This window comes from Microtus pennsylvanicus, chromosome 18, assembly GCF_037038515.1.
Source record: "Microtus pennsylvanicus isolate mMicPen1 chromosome 18, mMicPen1.hap1, whole genome shotgun sequence".
NCBI lineage: Eukaryota > Metazoa > Chordata > Mammalia > Rodentia > Cricetidae > Microtus > Microtus pennsylvanicus.
In genome coordinates, this window is record NC_134596.1 from 2,583,253 (window position 1) to 2,600,280 (window position 17,028).

General features: G+C 53.3%; 1 protein-coding gene across 4 annotated transcripts in view; it reads right to left on the reverse strand.

Annotated features, from left to right (window-relative positions):
- Positions 1–781: 781 nt before the first annotated feature.
- Myh14 (myosin heavy chain 14) overlaps positions 782–17,028 on the reverse strand; it is a 60,560-nt gene continuing 44,313 nt past the window's right edge. For all 4 annotated transcript variants that reach the window (XM_075953189.1, XM_075953187.1, XM_075953188.1 and 1 more), the window contains 13 exons: positions 16,709–16,813; positions 16,477–16,629; positions 15,455–15,703; positions 14,083–14,295; positions 10,508–10,720; positions 9,833–9,994; positions 8,955–9,083; positions 8,162–8,250; positions 7,966–8,089; positions 6,395–6,603; positions 3,210–3,318; positions 1,609–1,781; positions 782–1,335 (listed from right to left, as the gene is read on the reverse strand). In XM_075953189.1, coding sequence (XP_075809304.1) covers positions 1,182–1,335; positions 1,609–1,781; positions 3,210–3,318; positions 6,395–6,603; positions 7,966–8,089; positions 8,162–8,250; positions 8,955–9,083; positions 9,833–9,994; positions 10,508–10,720; positions 14,083–14,295; positions 15,455–15,703; positions 16,477–16,629; positions 16,709–16,813 — 2,082 coding nt within the window. In that variant the 3' untranslated portion in view covers positions 782–1,181. The remainder of the gene's footprint in view (positions 1,336–1,608; positions 1,782–3,209; positions 3,319–6,394; positions 6,604–7,965; positions 8,090–8,161; positions 8,251–8,954; positions 9,084–9,832; positions 9,995–10,507; positions 10,721–14,082; positions 14,296–15,454; positions 15,704–16,476; positions 16,630–16,708; positions 16,814–17,028) is intronic.

Sequence of the window (17,028 nt, forward strand, 5' to 3'; positions counted from 1 at the left end):
CATGTCAGCCCTCCCCCACAAAGAAACAGTGTCATGCCCCTCCCCAGCCCAATAAATGATTCCTTTTCATTTAGAAGTGGCTTTTTTGATTTGGGGCTGGGGTACTCACTGGGAACTTAGAAAGTAGGTGGGGGCTGGGCTAGGTGATGCCGACCCAAGAGGTAGAGGAAATACACTCTGGGCAACAAAAGGTGAAAGACGGCTGGGAACAAAGTTTCCCAGAATCCCTCATGGGACCTGATCTTTTGGTCTCCTTGGACACTGGGGCAAGTATGGGCCTTGGCCTTGGTTTCCTTGATGACAAATGCGAACCTATTCTCTTAGCCAGAATGTATGAGAGCCACAAGTTTGGGAACTTGAGTCCTAGAACCCAGGAAGAGAGTCCTGGGGAGACAGGTGCTTATGAAAACTGTCTTCATGTGCAGATAACCAACCCTGGAGCCAGGCAGTGTGGGGTTTGGGTCCTGGGTCACTCATCCTGTGTGCTGAGTGCTAGGGCCTCAGCCAGTTACTAACACTCTGAAAGGGTCACTCCCTCAGCAATGGCTGAAGATGGAAGATGCTGAGGAGACAATTGTTTGCCTAGCATGTAGTGGGACACCGAAACTTTGTACTGTGCAGTGACTGCCCGGTCCCTATGAGGATCTCACAGATTACACCATGGAGTGGGACACCGAGACTTTGTGCTGTGCAGTGACTGCCCCGTCCCTAGGAGGATCTCACAGAGTACAGCGGCAGAGGAAGCCCCTCACACTCTCCCCAGTTAGGAATACAGCCATGGTGAAGGATCCAGGCGAGTGTAGTTTATTTCTTCAGTCCTGGAGCATGAGGGACCTGAATACTACCCTGTCGAGCACACAGATCTACCCCACGCCGTAAAAGAGGGCAGGATACTGGGAGGAGATGGAGGACCCCTGCCTGCCCTCCGCAGGGGACAGGCCTGCGGAAAATGGGAGCAGAAAGGACATCCTTGCCGTCCATGCCCATTTTGTCCCCTTATTAAGAGTGACCATTCTTGCCTCCTGCCTCCCAGCTCCTTGGTTTAGGACCTCGATTTGGAGTCCTGTCCCAGTAGGGTTCATTAATGCCAGAAAGTGCCAGAGGGCAGCATTATTTCAAAGTACAAGCCAGGAGAGATACTGGGACAGGCCCTGTCCTTGGGGCATCTAGGACAGACTGGGTCACTGGGGTGTGGCAGGGGGTGGAGCCTCAGGTTCCTGGGGTGGTGCATGCCCAGGCTCCGCCCCCTCAGCCTCCTCTTCATCAGAAGCCACGCCCTCCTCCAGCCTGAACACCTGGCGAACAGTGCGCGTGGTGAAGGTGAGAGGGCCGCGCCTGTGGGAGAAGAAGGCGTAAGTGCCGGGGGCGGAACAAAGATGCAGGCAGGGATGAGAACACAGGTGCAGATTGGGACAAGAGAAGCTGAGCTCAAACGCTGGCAAATGGTCAAACAGATGCACAGGGCACCTGAGCAAGACTGAAAAGCACAGCGGGGAGGCCAGGGAAGCCACAGCTTCCTCCCCACCGCAGGGTCCAATCCCCACGCTGGTCTTCCAAGCTGAGTCTTGCTCTCCTCTCCTGGGTGGTACCAGCATGTGGGTAACTTACCGGAGCCTGTTCCTCAGCGTGGTCACCTCCCTGTTCATGGACTCCGCGGACTCAGTGACGTCCTCCAGCTCCCGTTGCAGCCGCCGCCGACCAGCCTGCGCCCGCGATGCCTCCTCCTCTGCTTCTTCCAGCTGCCTCTTGAGCTGCTTCAGCCGGAGGTTGCTTTTCTCCAGCTGAGAGGGGGGCACGGACCACGTCATTCCCTGGTGTCCCCCAGTGCCTACAGCAGCTATGGTGACCTACTGAGACCTTCACGGTTATGGCAACAAAATATGCGGAAGATAGCTGGGTGTTGGGCAACCGAGACCAGACAGTTAACTATCCAAGGAGCAGAGAATAGCCGACCCTCCCTGTAAGATCCTGCCCCTCACCCACTGCCTGTGTTCTCTGGGGTGTAAGGGCACATAGTAGGCCTGAGGGAAGGTGAGAGGGATGCGCCTCCTGGGCTGCAGCTTGTGAGCCCACCACTCATGCTGGGGCGAGGTTTCTTGGTGATGTAGCTGTCTTTGAGTCTCCTGTGGCCCTGTAAGTGACCCCAATAAACTCACTGGCTTACCGTCCGGGCCTGGTGGAATTAGTCCCGTAACCTGTCAGTGCCCTATCTGGTATAAACACGTGGCTCACTGGAAATCACGTGACAGCACTGGCGGGACACTGGCACACTCAGAGCAGCCCCCTCCCATTTACTGCCCTTCTTTGCCTCCCCAGGACTGCTGGGTAAGGGGCCAGCCCTAAAATAAACTTCCTCATGTCCATGTCTCCATGAAACCCAGTGACCACATCAAGTTCAGTGTCTGATCTCCCCAGACACCTCTCTTCTGGGTAAGAACATACATCGTGTGACTTCATTTGTCTCAAGTAATCCAGGCTGGCCTTGAACTCAGTATGTAGCTAAAGATGACCTTAAACTTCCGGTGGTCCTGCTTCATCTCCCAGGTGCTGTACTGGGGATGGAAACCAGGGTTTTGTGCATGTTAGGTAAGCACTCTACCAACTAGCTCCAAGTTCATTTCTTATACTCCTCTCTCTTGCTTACTTCATCAGGGCCTTTGAACTCCTGCTCTTTCTACTTGGCTCTTCCTCCTCTGTCAGGTCTTAATTCAAATGTCCCCCAGCCCTTTCCAACACCCAGTGGACAAGGCTCTCCATTCCTGTCTTCATTCTTCTCTTTCACAGCCCTTATCAGAACCTGGCATTATCTTTGGTCCTGTGTATAATAGCTTTCCTGGGCTAGTAATGTGAGCTGACAACACCTTATTTCCAATTCCTAGCAATGTGCCTGGCACAAAGGGCATGCATGCTCAATAATCCTCTGTGGAATGAATAGCAAACAAGGCATAGCTGAGCTTTTAAGGACACAGGGATTCTATCTGAGCATAGACCTGGAGTCACATACAGGCTTTGTTGCCTACAGACTACGGGATATTTTTCATTGTTGCTGCTGGTTTAAGAAGGGGTCTTTCACTGTGGCATAGGCTCTCCTGGAACTCATAGCAATTCTCCTGCCTTAGCTTCCACCATAGCTGGGATGACCCACTTAGCCACTTGCCAGGCCAGGCTAGCAGTGTTATTTCCTGTTTGTGGTGATGCCAACTGCTTACCTGGTCCCGGAGCTGGTCAGCCACCCTGCGCTCTTCGTCCACCTGAAGAACCACCTCCTTCAGTCGCTTCTCAGCTCTGCGTACCAGCTTGCCAGAGAGAATGCGCTCTCTAAAGAGAAGAGCCCAGGAAACCCTGTCACCACAGCATTTTTGGTGCTGTCCCATCCTTGGGTTTCTTCCCTTTTCCCTACCATCTAGCTGCCTCCCACTCAGCCAGACACTGGTACTAGGCTTCCTTCTGAAAGATAGCTATGTTCCTAAAAATGTCTCCTGTGATGTTGATGGTTTTGAGACAGGGTCTCATGTAGCCCAGGCTGGCCTCAAACTCACTATGTAGGCAAGGATGACCTTAAGCTCCTGATCCTCCTGCCTCCAGTTGGGATAGTAGACACACACCATCATGCCCAGGACTTCTTGCATGCTGGGGAAACACTCTGGCCCACTGAGCCTCAGTCCCGTCCTGTCTCTGGATGTGATTTACATCCCTTCCAGACCAAGGTAAAGATGCTGAACTGGGAATCAGGAATCCCAGCCAGCCAGCCTGTCTGACCTGTTTGTCTATACACAGCATAAGGATTATGGGCATCACACCTACAGATGTGGACCCATGGTGTCTCAACAGCCGGAGGCTGCCTGCTGTACTGGGACCCCTCAGTGATGAGTCTGATTAGCACAGTGACTCTTGACAGGTAAACTCAGCTTCTATAGCCATTGCCTCCTTCTTCATTTTCTTGTGTGTGTTTATGCATGTCTGTGTGCCATGTCATGTGCTAGAGGTCAAAGGGCAGCACTCAGTTATTCTCCCCTTCTGCCATGTGGATCTTGGGTGTTGTATTCAGAACTAGGTAGCAAGCTCACTGAGCCATTTTACCAGTCCCTTCTAAACAATGTTAATCTTTTGATGATTGTTGGGGCCTCAAAGGTTTTTGCACCCCCAGATCACTAGGGAAACTAGGAATGTTAAACACAGGGGCCTCTTCTCAATGGAGAAGATAAAACAGCTGTTTTCCTGCTCCGAAGGCTGGGGGTGGATATTGGTAATGACCTGGTGACCGTTTTGCTCTCTGTGGTTGCAGATCACACCCACGTTTTACTTCAGAGGCTGGCTTCATCCAAATCCCCCAGAATGATTATCCAGGATCTTCTCTCCCTGGACCATTACCCATCCTTAGGGGAGATGTCACGTGTGCTCTATGGCCTGCAACCCCTGTGCTGTAGGACGGAGACTGACTGTTGCGTGGAAACCTTTCCCCAAATTGTACTGTGTTTTAAATATGTTGGCAATGACCCACCCAGGATTAGGTTCCCTGAAGTCTGGTCCAGGTCAATACAGTTAGTCTGCACCAGGTTTTCATTCTCTCCTCTTGGGTCAGCTTCCCTGTCTGACAACCTCAGTTGGTATTTTCTTTTGTTTGATAGTTTTGTTTGTTTGGGGCTTTTGTTTTGTTTTATGGGACAGGCTCTCTCTGTGTATGCTTGGCTACATACACAGAAACTCTCTGTGAAGATTAGGCTAGCCTCAAATTCACAGAGATGCGTTCGTCTTTGCTTCTGAGTTCTGTGATCAAAGGGCGCACCACACACCTAGCCTGATGGTTACTTTTCTAAGTTTAGTTTTCAAGCCGGGCGGTGGTGGCGCACGCCTTTAATCCCAGCACTCAGGAGGCAGAGGCAGGCGGATCTCTGTGAGTTCGAGACCAGCCTGGTCTACAGAGCTAGTTCCAGGACAGGCTCCAAAGCCACAGAGAAACCCTGTCTCCAAAAAAAAAAAAAAAAAAAACAAAACAAAAAAAAAAAACAAACAACAACAAAAACGACAGGATTTCTTCATGCAGCCCTGACTATCTTGGAGCTTACTGTACAGACCAGGCTCAAACTTACAGATATCTGCTTGATTTGGCCTCTGGAATGCTGGGATTAAAGGCATGCACCACTACCACCCTGCTTGACTGTTACTTTTAAGTAACTTAACAACCTAGAATCATCTAGAAAAAGAGTCCTAATGAGGGACTGTCTAGGTCAGACTGGCTGTGTCTGTGGGGACTGTCCTGACTGTTAACTGATAGAAAGATGCAGCCTGCAAATGGCTGACACTCTTCCTGGGTCTGGGTCCTGGACCATGTGTCCTGCTTCCTTGACTTCCCCAGAGCAGTGGATAGCGATGTGACCTGGAACTGCAAGCTGAAGGAACCCATCTTCCCTTAAGGTCCTTTGTCGGGGTGTTTGTCACAGTGACAGAAGCAAATCTAGGACAGTGAGCATGTGTGTGCACACATGTGTGCGTGTGTGTGTGCGTGTGCGCACGTGTGTGTAAGTGTGTGCATGTGCGTGAGCTTGCACATGCTCTTGAATATGGTCGGGGACAGCCTCAGATGTCAGTCTCTATCTTCCACCTTGTTGAAGCAGGGTCCCTCACTTTGCTTGCCAGTACACAAGGCTAGCTGGTCAGTGAACTTCCAGGGACTCTCCTGTCTCTGTCTCCCATCTTACTGTAGGAGCGCTGGGTTACAGACACATACTACAGTGTCTGGTTCCATGTGGGTGCTGGGGTTTTGAGCTCAAGTCCCTCCACTTCACGACAAGCACTTTCTCCACTCAGCCAGCTCTCTAACCTGGCTTCTTGGCTCTAAATATGAGTAAGTATGGATATCGGGCTAGATACAACTGCGGCCCTTTGTGCCCAAGAAGGAAACACAGAACACACAGACACTGACCCAGGGCCCAGTATCCTTTTATCTAAGATGATGGTTTGATGGGGTAAGGCGGTTGAATTCTTACTTCTTCCTGTTCCTACACCCTTAGATGTAACATTTGACTGTGGACTTGGGCTGTCCCAGGACTTGCTCTGCTTATGGCTAAAGTGGTACAGTGTTAGCTCCCAGCCTTTAGAAGCCATCGACAGCGTCCCTTACTCTTGGGCCCACAGCTCTGCCTGCTGGAGAATGAGAGGCTACAAGTCAGCCTAGGCCATCAACCCTCTGACAAGCAAATACAGCAGACAGACCAACCAAACACAGCACAAAAGAGCCTGTCAACCAGGCCAGATTCAGAAGCAACAAAAAACTTGTTTTAGGGTCACTAAGTTTTAGGGTGTTTTGTTACACAGCAGACAGCTGCAGTACTGTCGCCTAAACTGCTCCCGTGGACTGTAGTTTCTTTCAGGACAAAGCCTCCGCCCTTCTCACCTGCTCTCCTGCTCCAGCTGCTCCTCTGCCTGGGCCAGCTTAGACTCGAGAGCAGCGATCAGCATCTTCTGTCGGGCTCGGGCTCCGGCATCCTCTTCACCCAGGCGACCCCGCAGTTCCTGGATCTGCCGCTCCAGCTGCTGCCTCCCACTCTCGGCCTTGGCTGAGAAACTGCGCTCAGCAGACAGCTCTGTAGTGAGGGTCTCTACCTGCAGCAGGAGAGGAGATAGGACGTTAGTGGCCACACACGGCTCCTCCTGGGGTGAGCTGAGCCAGTGGCTGTTAAGTGCACAGCGCGGAGATTGGTGCTACTTAAGGACTCAACATCACTTCAACAACCAGGAAAGACAACCCACGGAAAATGGTACCTTTTGCTTTTTAATGAACAAGAATGTTTCAAATTTATTTAAAATTGCGCAAAATTATTTAAATCTATTTAAATTTAGTCTTAACATTTTTATTTGAGATAGTGTCTCATGTAGCCCAGGTTGACTTAGAACTCACAATGTAACTAAGATGCCCTAGAACTCTGAGCTTCCTGCCTCCACCTCCCAAATGCTGGGAAGACAGGCGTGTACCACACGGCCACACAGCCAGGTCTGGGATGACAGGCGTGCACCTCACAGCCAGGTTCAGCTCCGCTATTTTAGTGAGCCCCAGAGATGGTCACAAACTTGTTTAAATGTTCTAAATTTGTGGCTGTGAACTAGGCTATTTCAGGCCCTTCACACTCTCCTCTGCACCAGGGTCACCTGAGGAGCCTGTGAAAAAGAGGTAGGCTCGGGCCCCTCCCACCAGAGACTCTGAGCCCCAAGTAGCATAAGCAGCAGAGACCTCTGGTGTCCTCGGAGGAACGACCTGGGACTCAGCCCAGGCTGGTTAAAGCTTCGGCATGGCGCCTCCCAGGGCACACTCAGGAGCCCGGTGGCCCTCCTTCAGCCTTTGACATTTTCATTGTGAAATAAGAACGGTGACAGGAGCTGGCGAGGACGCCCTTGGTACAGGGCTTGCCTAATAATACAAGGAGCCCTGGTTTCCCAGAACAGCACAGTCCGGTTTGGTGGCACAAGCCTGTCATTACAGATGGAGGCAGGGGGATCAGGAAAGCAAGGCCAGCCTCAGGCTACAAAAAGAATTCCTGGGCTACAGGAGACCCTGCCTAAAAACTAAAGAAGAAAAGAAAAAGTGCTGTATAAGGCTAGACAAACCCAGGGCTGGTTTGTTTGCACACAGGGAAGGTTGCAGAGGGAGGGTTGCTGTGACTACAAGACCAGAAGCAACACCCAACACTTCCACCTTCTCTGCTGACTCCTTTATTAATGTGTGAAACCATCCACTCATACGTCAGGGCTTGCTTTTTGTATCCCTGGCTAGCCCTGAACCTGTGACAATCCCCTGACTTAAGATACATGGCTTCAAGCCTGTCTGAGAGTCCTCAGAATCACAGATGAATCAATGAGCCCTGCCTTCCTGATTCAACCCTTCTCCGGCACATCAAATGCCCCCCTTGGCTCGCTGGACAAGAGCGCCCCAAAGGCTGGGGCGGGGCGGGGCGGGGCGGGGCGGGGCACCTGCAGCAGCAGCTTGCGGTAGTGGTCCTTGAGCAGCTCTGAGTTGTTCTGCTCCTCCTCCAGCTCCTCCTCTAACTGCCCCAGCCGCCCCTCCAGCTGCCGCTTCTCGTCCAGGATGGCGGTCCTAGAAGAAGGGAAGGTGTTGGGAAGGAGGCCGCAGGAGGAAGGTGCTTGCCCAGGGGGGCAGGATACTCACTTGCTAAGGTTGCTGTTGGCCACCTCCTCTGCCATCTCATCTCTGTCCTGCTGGGCCTGCCGCCGGGCTCGGTCGGAGGCAGCCAGTTCCTGTATGGACCAGCCAGGAGCAGAGTAAAGGAAATTAGGACTTTGGCATTAACCCTCCTGACTGTGAGCCTATGACCTCCAACCCGGAGGAGGCCTCCCCTTAGTGCTAGCCAGTGTCCCGCTCCCCAACTCTTCTGAGTTGTGTCCCCCGCAGCCGGGCTCCCCTTCCATGTCTTTCATCACTGGGCGTCCTCCGACCCCCACGCCACCCACGGGCCCTCCCTCCTACCCAACTGTGCCTTCTTTTCCTCTGCCTCACACCTCGTCCTCAGACCTCTCCCTCGCTTCAGCTTCCTGCTCCGCACCTAACTTCCTGACGCCTGGCTTCATCTTCCCAGGGCTGGCTTTGGAGGCTCCTGCTCTGACTCTGAAGAGCCCACAGGACAAGATCCCCACTCCCAATAAAAGAGGGCACCAGGGCCAGGAGCTGATAATCCCTTTAATCCCAGCTCTCAGGAGGCAGAGGCAAGCTCTGTGAGTTCAAGGCCTCCCTAGTCTATAGAGTGAGTTCTAGGACAGGCTCCAAAGCTACAGAGAAACCCTATCTTGAAAAACAACAATAAAACAAACAAAAAACTAACAAAGGCACAGGGAACCACGCTCACCTAGAGCCTCCAACAAGGATTGGCCCACTCCCCCAGGCCCTCTAGGGAAGCCCCGCCCACGCTGGGGCCTCCCACTAAGCCCCACCCACACAGTCTCACCTCCTGCAGCCTCAGCACCTCGGCTTCCAGGCCCTTGAGCCTCTTCTCACTTTCCTTGTTCAGGGTAAAGATCTCCTCCCGGGAGCTGCGAGTCTCCTCCACCTCCCGCCACAGCTCCTTCATCTGGGCCTGGGTGGAAGTACCGTGCAGGTTAGTTGAGCTACTAGAATAGAAAACAATTAGCCTGTGGATCTGTGGGCACTTCCTGGGAGTGTGAGGAGAAGCCAACACCAAGTCTTCCTCCACCAAAGGGGAGCCCGTGAGAAAGGTGGGTTACACTGGGAAAACAGTTATTATTACTATTACATGCCTGACAAAGGGGTTAGACAAGGGATCCTTTCTCTGGGTGCATGAACTGCTGCCCCATAAGAATATAACAAAGGCACCTGCCATTTTAAATATAGTATAGGCTGGGGTGTGGCTTCATGGTAGAGCCCTGCCTAGAATCCCCCAGAGAGGGGCTGGGGGTGGCTCAGTGGTAGAGCCCCTGCCTAGAATCCCCCAGAGAGGGGCTGGGGGTGACTCAGTGATACTCTGCCTAGCATTATTCAAGGTCCTTGGTTCTGTCCGCAATGGCACTAAATTTATTACCTAATCAAATAATGGGCTTAGATGTCAAAGTCTAGCATCTAAATGAATGAAATGCAGAGAAAAGGAGCGCATACACACCCGAGGCCAGCTTTGCTGAAGCTGCTAGCTAAGCCAGCCACTGCTGCTGTGCAGGTGACAGCAGTACACCTGGAGCCTGGCCTCACCTGGTGCAGGTGACAGCAGCACAGCTGGACCCCGGCCTCACCTGGTGCAGGTGACAGCAGCACAGCTGGACCCCGGCCTCACCTGGTGCAGGTGACAGCAGCACACCTGGACCCCGGCCTCACCTGCATCTTCCTCAGCTGCTTCACGGCCTCTTCCTTGCCCTGCCCAGCGGCGGATGTCTGAGCCTTCAGCTCCTCCAGTTCAGCCTCCAGCTTCTTTCTGGCAGCCACGGCCAGCGCCCTTTGCTTCCGTTCCTCATCCCGCTCCACTTCTGCATCTCTGAGCTGGGGGGCAGGTGTAGGAAAGGTCACAGGTCATGGCACCCAGATTCCCTCCAGGCATCCATTCCTTGGAGGGAAGTAGGACTTGGAGAAATCACAAGAACTCATGAAACAGAAAGTAACAAGGTCAAAAGCTTCCCTCCCTGAGACCACACAAGTAGTAAGCACTGGCCAGAGAGAGGAGACTCTTCAGTGAGTGCTCAGTGTGTGCTAGAAGCTCCTGGGCGTCAGCTTCCACACGCGCCCCGGCAGGCTTTGCTATGCAGGCTGAATTAAGCAAGTCCCAATCAACTGAAAGGTTCACCAAGCTGGAGTTTACTTAGGCTGGCAGTGAGGGGCAGGAGGGGAGGCTGTACATGACACCTGGTGTGTCACTGCCTCCTGGCAGAACACAAAGATGGCTTTCTGGGTGGGGACAGCAAGGGGACCCTGATGGAAACGCTCCAGAGGGGAACTCCCTTTCCGCATGCGTTCATCAGGAGGGACAGGTGCCCACAGCCACCTGTTGGGCAGTACCTGCTTGGCCAGCTGCCTCCGCCTCTCCTCGCCTGCATCATCACGGCCCTGCAGGTCACGCTCGTGCTGAGCCTTCAGGGCTTGCACGGTCACCTCCAGGCGCAGCTTGGCGTCCTCTGTGGCGGTCAGCTCATCCTCCAGTTCTGTCACCTGTGTCCGCAGGTCATTGGCTGCCTGCTCAGCCACCCGGCGGGCTCGCTCCAGCTCGTGCACCTGGTGGGATAGGAAGTGAGTCCTGGGCTGGGATTAAGATGGTGTCCCAGCCGAGCAGGGGAGACTGTGATGACAGCCGGGAGAAGGGCCTCAGTGAGTCATTCCCCACTCACACTGTCTACTAAGCACCTACCTTAAATCATCTTAAATTATCTGAAAACATTTTATGGAAACCTGTATGTGACGTTCAGTTTCAATTGTGACACATTCTAAAATCGCCTGGGAAGAAGGTTTCAGCAAGGGGCTGTCCAGGTCAGGTTGGGCTGTGATGACCCTTCTGTGTTAATTGACATGAAAGGACCGCCCACTGGTCTGGGTCGTGCACACATTCTCTCTCTGCTCTTTACTGTGAAAGTGACCAGTGCTTCTCAAGTCCCTGCCTTGACACCTGCCGGCAGTGGGCTAGAAGCTGGAGTTTAAACCCTTCCTCCCTTCAGTTGTTTCTGCCGGGTGTCACCATAGCGGCAGAGACAGAGGCATAGCTAGGATCGTGTGCACTGTGTAGGCAGAAACCCCCTAATCCCAAAACCCCAATTTACAAAGAAAACCACTTGAAGGGCAATAAAAGTAAAATATCCCAACAGGTGTGTCCACAGGCAGCCCACTGGCATGTGGCCTCGTTATGGACAAAGCATGTCACAAAAGCATGCACTAGGAGCTACAGAAATGCCCTAACAAGTTAAACACACTGCTGCTCTTACAGCGCCCTCTTCTGGCCTCTGAGGGTACTGCATGCACATGCTGCACATACACACATGCAGGCAAAATATTCATACACATAAAATAAATACATTAAAAAAAACTAAAAAAAAAACAACCCAAAACCATAACTATGGACTGACAGCTGGGGAACCTGCATGGGGCCAAACTAGGCCCTCTGAATGTAGGTGACAGTTATGTGGCTTGATCTGTTGGGGGGGGGGGGGCTTAAGCCAGGACCTATCGCAGGTGCATGAACTGGTTTTTTGGAGTCCATTCCCTATGAGGGATACTCTGCTCAGCCTTGATGGGGGGGGAGGTAAGTGGGGGGAGGGGCTTGTCCTGCCTCAAGTTGATATGTCAGACCTTGTTGACTCCCCAAGGGAGGCCTTACCTCCTCTGAAGAGTGGATGGGAGGGGGAAATGGGGATGGGGCAGGAGAAGAGGAGGGAGGGGGAACTGGGGTTGGTATGTAAAATGAAAAGTAACTTTTTTTTTTTTTTTGATTTTTCGAGACAGGGTTTCTCTGTAGCTTTTGGTTCCTGTCCTGGAACTAGCTCTTGTAGACCAGGCTGGCCTCGAACTCACAGAGATCCGCCTGCCTCTGCCTCCCGAGTGCTGGGATTAAAGGCGTGCGCCACCACCGCCCGGCGAAAAGTAACTTTTTTTTAAATAAAAAAAAAACAAGAAAGGAAAGAAGGTCATAAATTTCCTTAAACATGAGTTCTGCTTCTTGTTTGATTTCAACTGTATAGTCAGTCCTCGAATCTGAGCTCTGCAGAGGGAAGTATCGGACAGTGAGGTCAGGAAGGCAGACACGGAGGGAAAACTTCCAGATGTGACTTTGTCTCAGCCAAACACAGTGATGAGAAATGTAAAAACCATCTGAGCAAACTCCATTTCAGAGCCCGCGAGGTCAGTCGTCCCCTGCCCCGCAACTCACCTGCACACACACACACACGCACACACATACACAAACACCACACACGCACACATACATACACACACACACGTGCGTGCACATACATACACACACATACACCACACATGCACACACACATACACCACACATGCACACACAGTCACTGTGGTGATGGCACATGCTGTTAATCCCAGCACTTGGGAGGCAGAGGCAGGAGGATCTCTGAGTTTGAGGCCAGCCTGGTCTACAGAGTAAGTTCCAGGACAGCCAGGACTACACAGAGAAACCCTGTCCCGAAAAACAAACAACAACCAACCAAAAAGCCAAAACAAAACCGTGTGTGTGTGTGTATGAGAGAGGGGGAGTTCTGTTCACACCCTGAAGTGTGTGCAGAACGCCCATTCAGCCTTTGGTGAGTGCAGCTCTTGGCTGTGGTGTTAACACCACTGGGGTGTCTGCTGTGTTAACACGACTGTGTCTGCTGTGTTAACACGACTGTGTCTGCTGTGTTAACACGACTGTGTCTGTTGTGTTAACACGACTGTGTCTGCTGTGTTAACACGACTGTGTCTGTTGTGTTAACACGACTGTGTCTGTTGTGTTAACACGACTGGGGTGTCTGCTGTGTTAACACGACTGTGTCTGCTGTGTTAACACGACTGTGTCTGTTGTGTTAACACGACTGGGGTGTCTGCTGTGTTAACACGACTGTGTCTGCTGTGTTAACACGACTGTGTCTGCTGTGTTAACACGACTGGGGTGTCTGCTGTGTTAACACGACTGTGTCTGCTGTGTTAACACGACTGTGTCTGCTGTGTTAACACGACTGTGTCTGTTGTGTTAACACGACTGGGGTGTCTGCTGTGTTAACACGACTGGGGTGTTTGCTGTGTTAACACGACTGTGTCTGCTGTGTTAACACGACTGGGGTGTCTGCTGTGTTAACACGACTGGGGTGTCTGCTGTGTTAACACGACTGGGGTGTCTGCTGTGTTAACACGACTGGGGTGTCTGCTGTGTTAACACGACTGTGTCTGCTGTGTTAACACGACTGTGTCTGCTGTGTTAACACGACTGGGGTGTCTGCTGTGTTAACACGACTGTGTCTGCTGTGTTAACACGACTGTGTCTGCTGTGTTAACACGACTGTGTCTGCTGTGTTAACACGACTGTGTCTGCTGTGTTAACACGACTGTGTCTGCTGTGTTAACACGACTGGGGTGTCTGCTGTGTTAACACCACTGGGGTGTCTGCTGTGTTAACACGACTGGGGTGTCTGCTGTGTTAACACGACTGTGTCTGCTGTGTTAACACGACTGTGTCTGCTGTGTTAACACGACTGTGTCTGCTGTGTTAACACGACTGGGGTGTCTGCTGTGTTAACACGACTGGGGTGTCTGCTGTGTTAACACGACTGGGGTGTCTGCTGTGTTAACACGACTGGGGTGTCTGCTGTGTTAACACGACTGGGGTGTCTGCTGTGTTAACACCACTGGGGTGTCTGCTGTGTTAACACGACTGGGGTGTCTGCTGTGTTAACACGAATGGGGTGTCTGCTGTGTTAACACCACTGGGGTGTCTGCTGTGTTAACACGACTGTGTCTGCTGTGTTAACACGACTGTGTCTGCTGTGTTAACACGACTGGCGTGTCTGCTGTGTTAACACGACTGCGGTGTCTGCTGTGCTGCACACATGCATGTGCTCGCAATCCCCATCACCACGCTGCCCACGCGTGCTTACGTTCTTGCCCACGTCGTCCTTGCTGCTCAGCAGTGCTTCCAGCTCAGCCCGCAAGGCCCGGTTCTGCCTTTCCAGCTCCTCCCGCGCCTCCTGCTCCTCCTCCAGGGCCCGTGTCAGGGAGAGGGCCCTGGCCTCTCGCTCCCGGCCTTCAGCCTCCACCCGCTCACGGTCTTCCACAGCCCGTAGTATGGCAGCCTTCTCCTCTGCCAGGAGCTACAGGGAAAGATGCAGGGGAGATGGGCTGACTGGAAGGAGAAGGGCAGGGTAGATGAGGGAAGAGGAGAGGGAGAAGGGAGATCCTAGAGACAGAGACAGAGCTAGAAATGGAGAGAGACACAGAGAGACAAGAGATGGGCAGGGAGAGGGCCAGAGCTCGACTGGAATTCCAGGCGGCCACCACACCCATCCAGCATTTACACGGACTCAGGCTGCCTCCCCAGGCCTCTGAAACTCTTTCCATCAGCTACAAAGGCACGTGACCTTCTGTAGCAAAAGATTAAATAGATCGCTGCGTCTGTTGTGAATTGGGAGGGATGGCAGAGTCTTTGTACATGGTCGGGGACTCTTTGAGCAGCCTGAAGGATCACAGCCTTTGCATAACTCAGTCCTGAGACATACCTGGCAAGCCAGAACGCTTAGGTTCTGGTTGAGGAAGCCGACTAGCTAAAGATACATTTTGTGTGGCTTTGGTTCTCCAGAGTGGATCCCCTGCTGCTGGCAGCATTAGAGGCAGAATTAGAGTCTGGAGTGAGAGACACACAACACCTACAACCTTCACTACAGAAACTCCCATCCGTAAGTGGTGGACACTGGAGTGGGCCAGGTGGAGGGGACTCTGACTTCTGCTGTCCACCCACTCTCCTCTTCCACACGCTGCTGTGACCCGGTGTGGCCATGGACCAAAACCTCCGGACTCATGAGACAAACCCTTTCCATCTCATGAGCCAGTTGCCACCAACATTTGCACGGTAACAGAATGCTGACAGGCACACAACCTCTGATGCCTGCAGTGATTATTTTATTCCTCAGGCTGTGGAATCCTGCCATGATTCCCATTTTCTAGCCGGGTAAACTGAGGTTGAGGTGGGAGCAGCAACACACAGGGAAGTGGAGGATGTGAGCCCCGCCGGGGGCACAGAGAGGGTGTTCTGCATAGCATTATCAAACTGGGACACTCAGGCAATAATGGGGTGACACTGTGACCCTCAGGACGGCCTGATTTACAGGCAACACCTGCCTGGCTGTGACACCGCTCCTATGCACACTTCAAAATCCATCTCACATGTCCCCTCTCCCCTGCAAGTTTCTACCTAATATTCAAATGGGTTTCAGGTTCCTCAGGGTAGCCAGCTGGGTAAACCAAGGCACTCACCTGGTCAAACTTACGCTGCTTCTTCTCCAGCGTGCTCACAAGCTGCTTCTGCTGCCCCAGGTCCACTGTAGCATCGTCCAGTTCCTGCTGCAGCCGCCGCCGAGCTCGCTCCAGCCTCTCCACTGCCTCTGTCTTTTCTGCCAGGCGCTGGGCCAGGGCCTCCGCCTCCCTGGCTGCACGGCGCCGAGCCTCCTCCCCAGCCTCCAGCACCCCAGCCTCTTCCTCCTGGCGTCGCCGCCATTCCGAGAGCTGCAGGGGAGAGAAGGGTGTGGGAGCCACAGCTGTGAGTGACTGTGGTGTGGGCTCCTAGGACCCTGTGTCCTGGGTGCCAACTGAGGCCCAAAGACGGGAAGGAGCTGACCACTGGACCCTCCTGCCTCATGGCAGCTGAGACCCTGAGGACTATCAACCCTGCTCTTCCAGGGTGTTGCCATCTTCAGCACGACCCAAGGCTCAGTCCAAATGGGACCTGCTCTTGGATCCCAAGACCAAGGCCAGGTGACAGGCTGAGGAAGAAGAGAAACATAATCTGAGGAGGCCCAGGCTGGGGAAAAATCTCCATGGAGATGGGTTCTGAAGCCCACAGAGCCTGCCAGTGGAAAGCTTCCCACACAGGGTCAGAGTTATAAGAAGGGACTCCTAATCTGGTGGGGAGACTCATGGGTAGAATAGTCATAGCCCAAGGTAGCCAGAACTTGGTCAGAGTAAAACGGAGAATTACAAGGGAGGGAAGACCCTAAGTCTGGATGAGCGAAGGTTTGCGGGCATCACTGGGAAGGTCAGGCAGAGGCTCTGTCCAGGGTACTGGGGAGTCATAGTCGGCTGTGAGAGCCTGTAAGCAGAGCCCTTGTGCCAGCTGGGGAGACAGCGGGAGCTCTGGAGGAGCCCATGTGATGACCCACAAGGCCGGAGGGCATGTGTGGGTAGGAAAGGCAAGGGCGGGCATGGCGGTGGGGGCAGAAACAGTGGTGGGTGAGAGCACCACCCAGGCCCAGCCGGGGACACTGGGTCTCACTGCTCACCTGGGCCTGGGCGCTCTGCAGCTCACGACCAGCCCGCTCCCTGGCAACCACTTCCTCTTCCATCTGCTCCCGAAGACCGGCCGCCTCGGCCTCCAGGGCACGCACACGGGACCCCAAGGCCAGCTTTGCCCTGGTCTCCTCCTGCAGCAGTTCCTGTGGGTGGAAGGGATGGTGGGGGTCAGGTCCAGTCAGCGGCAGGGCAGAGGATGGCACTGGGGGACAAGCGGGTCACCTGGGTGTCGTGCAGCTGGGACTCTGCACTGCTCAGCTCCTTGCCCAGCCTGATGGCCTTGGACTCAGCTTCGCTCAGTGCCGTGGACACGCTTTCAAGTTCAGCCTGTGAAGAGGAGGGAATTCAACATGGTGGGCCCTGTTGGTCCTCTGTCCCAACCTCTGCACACATGGGTGGGACGCCAGCAACGTGGCCAGAAGCTACTCTGCAGTCTAGCACAGTGCTGCCATGGGGCCCAGAACAACAGCGTTCCCAGAGGAGAGGGATTGCTGGGCCCTGTGTCCACGGGGAAATTCTGATCTGAAGAGGGAGCAACAGCC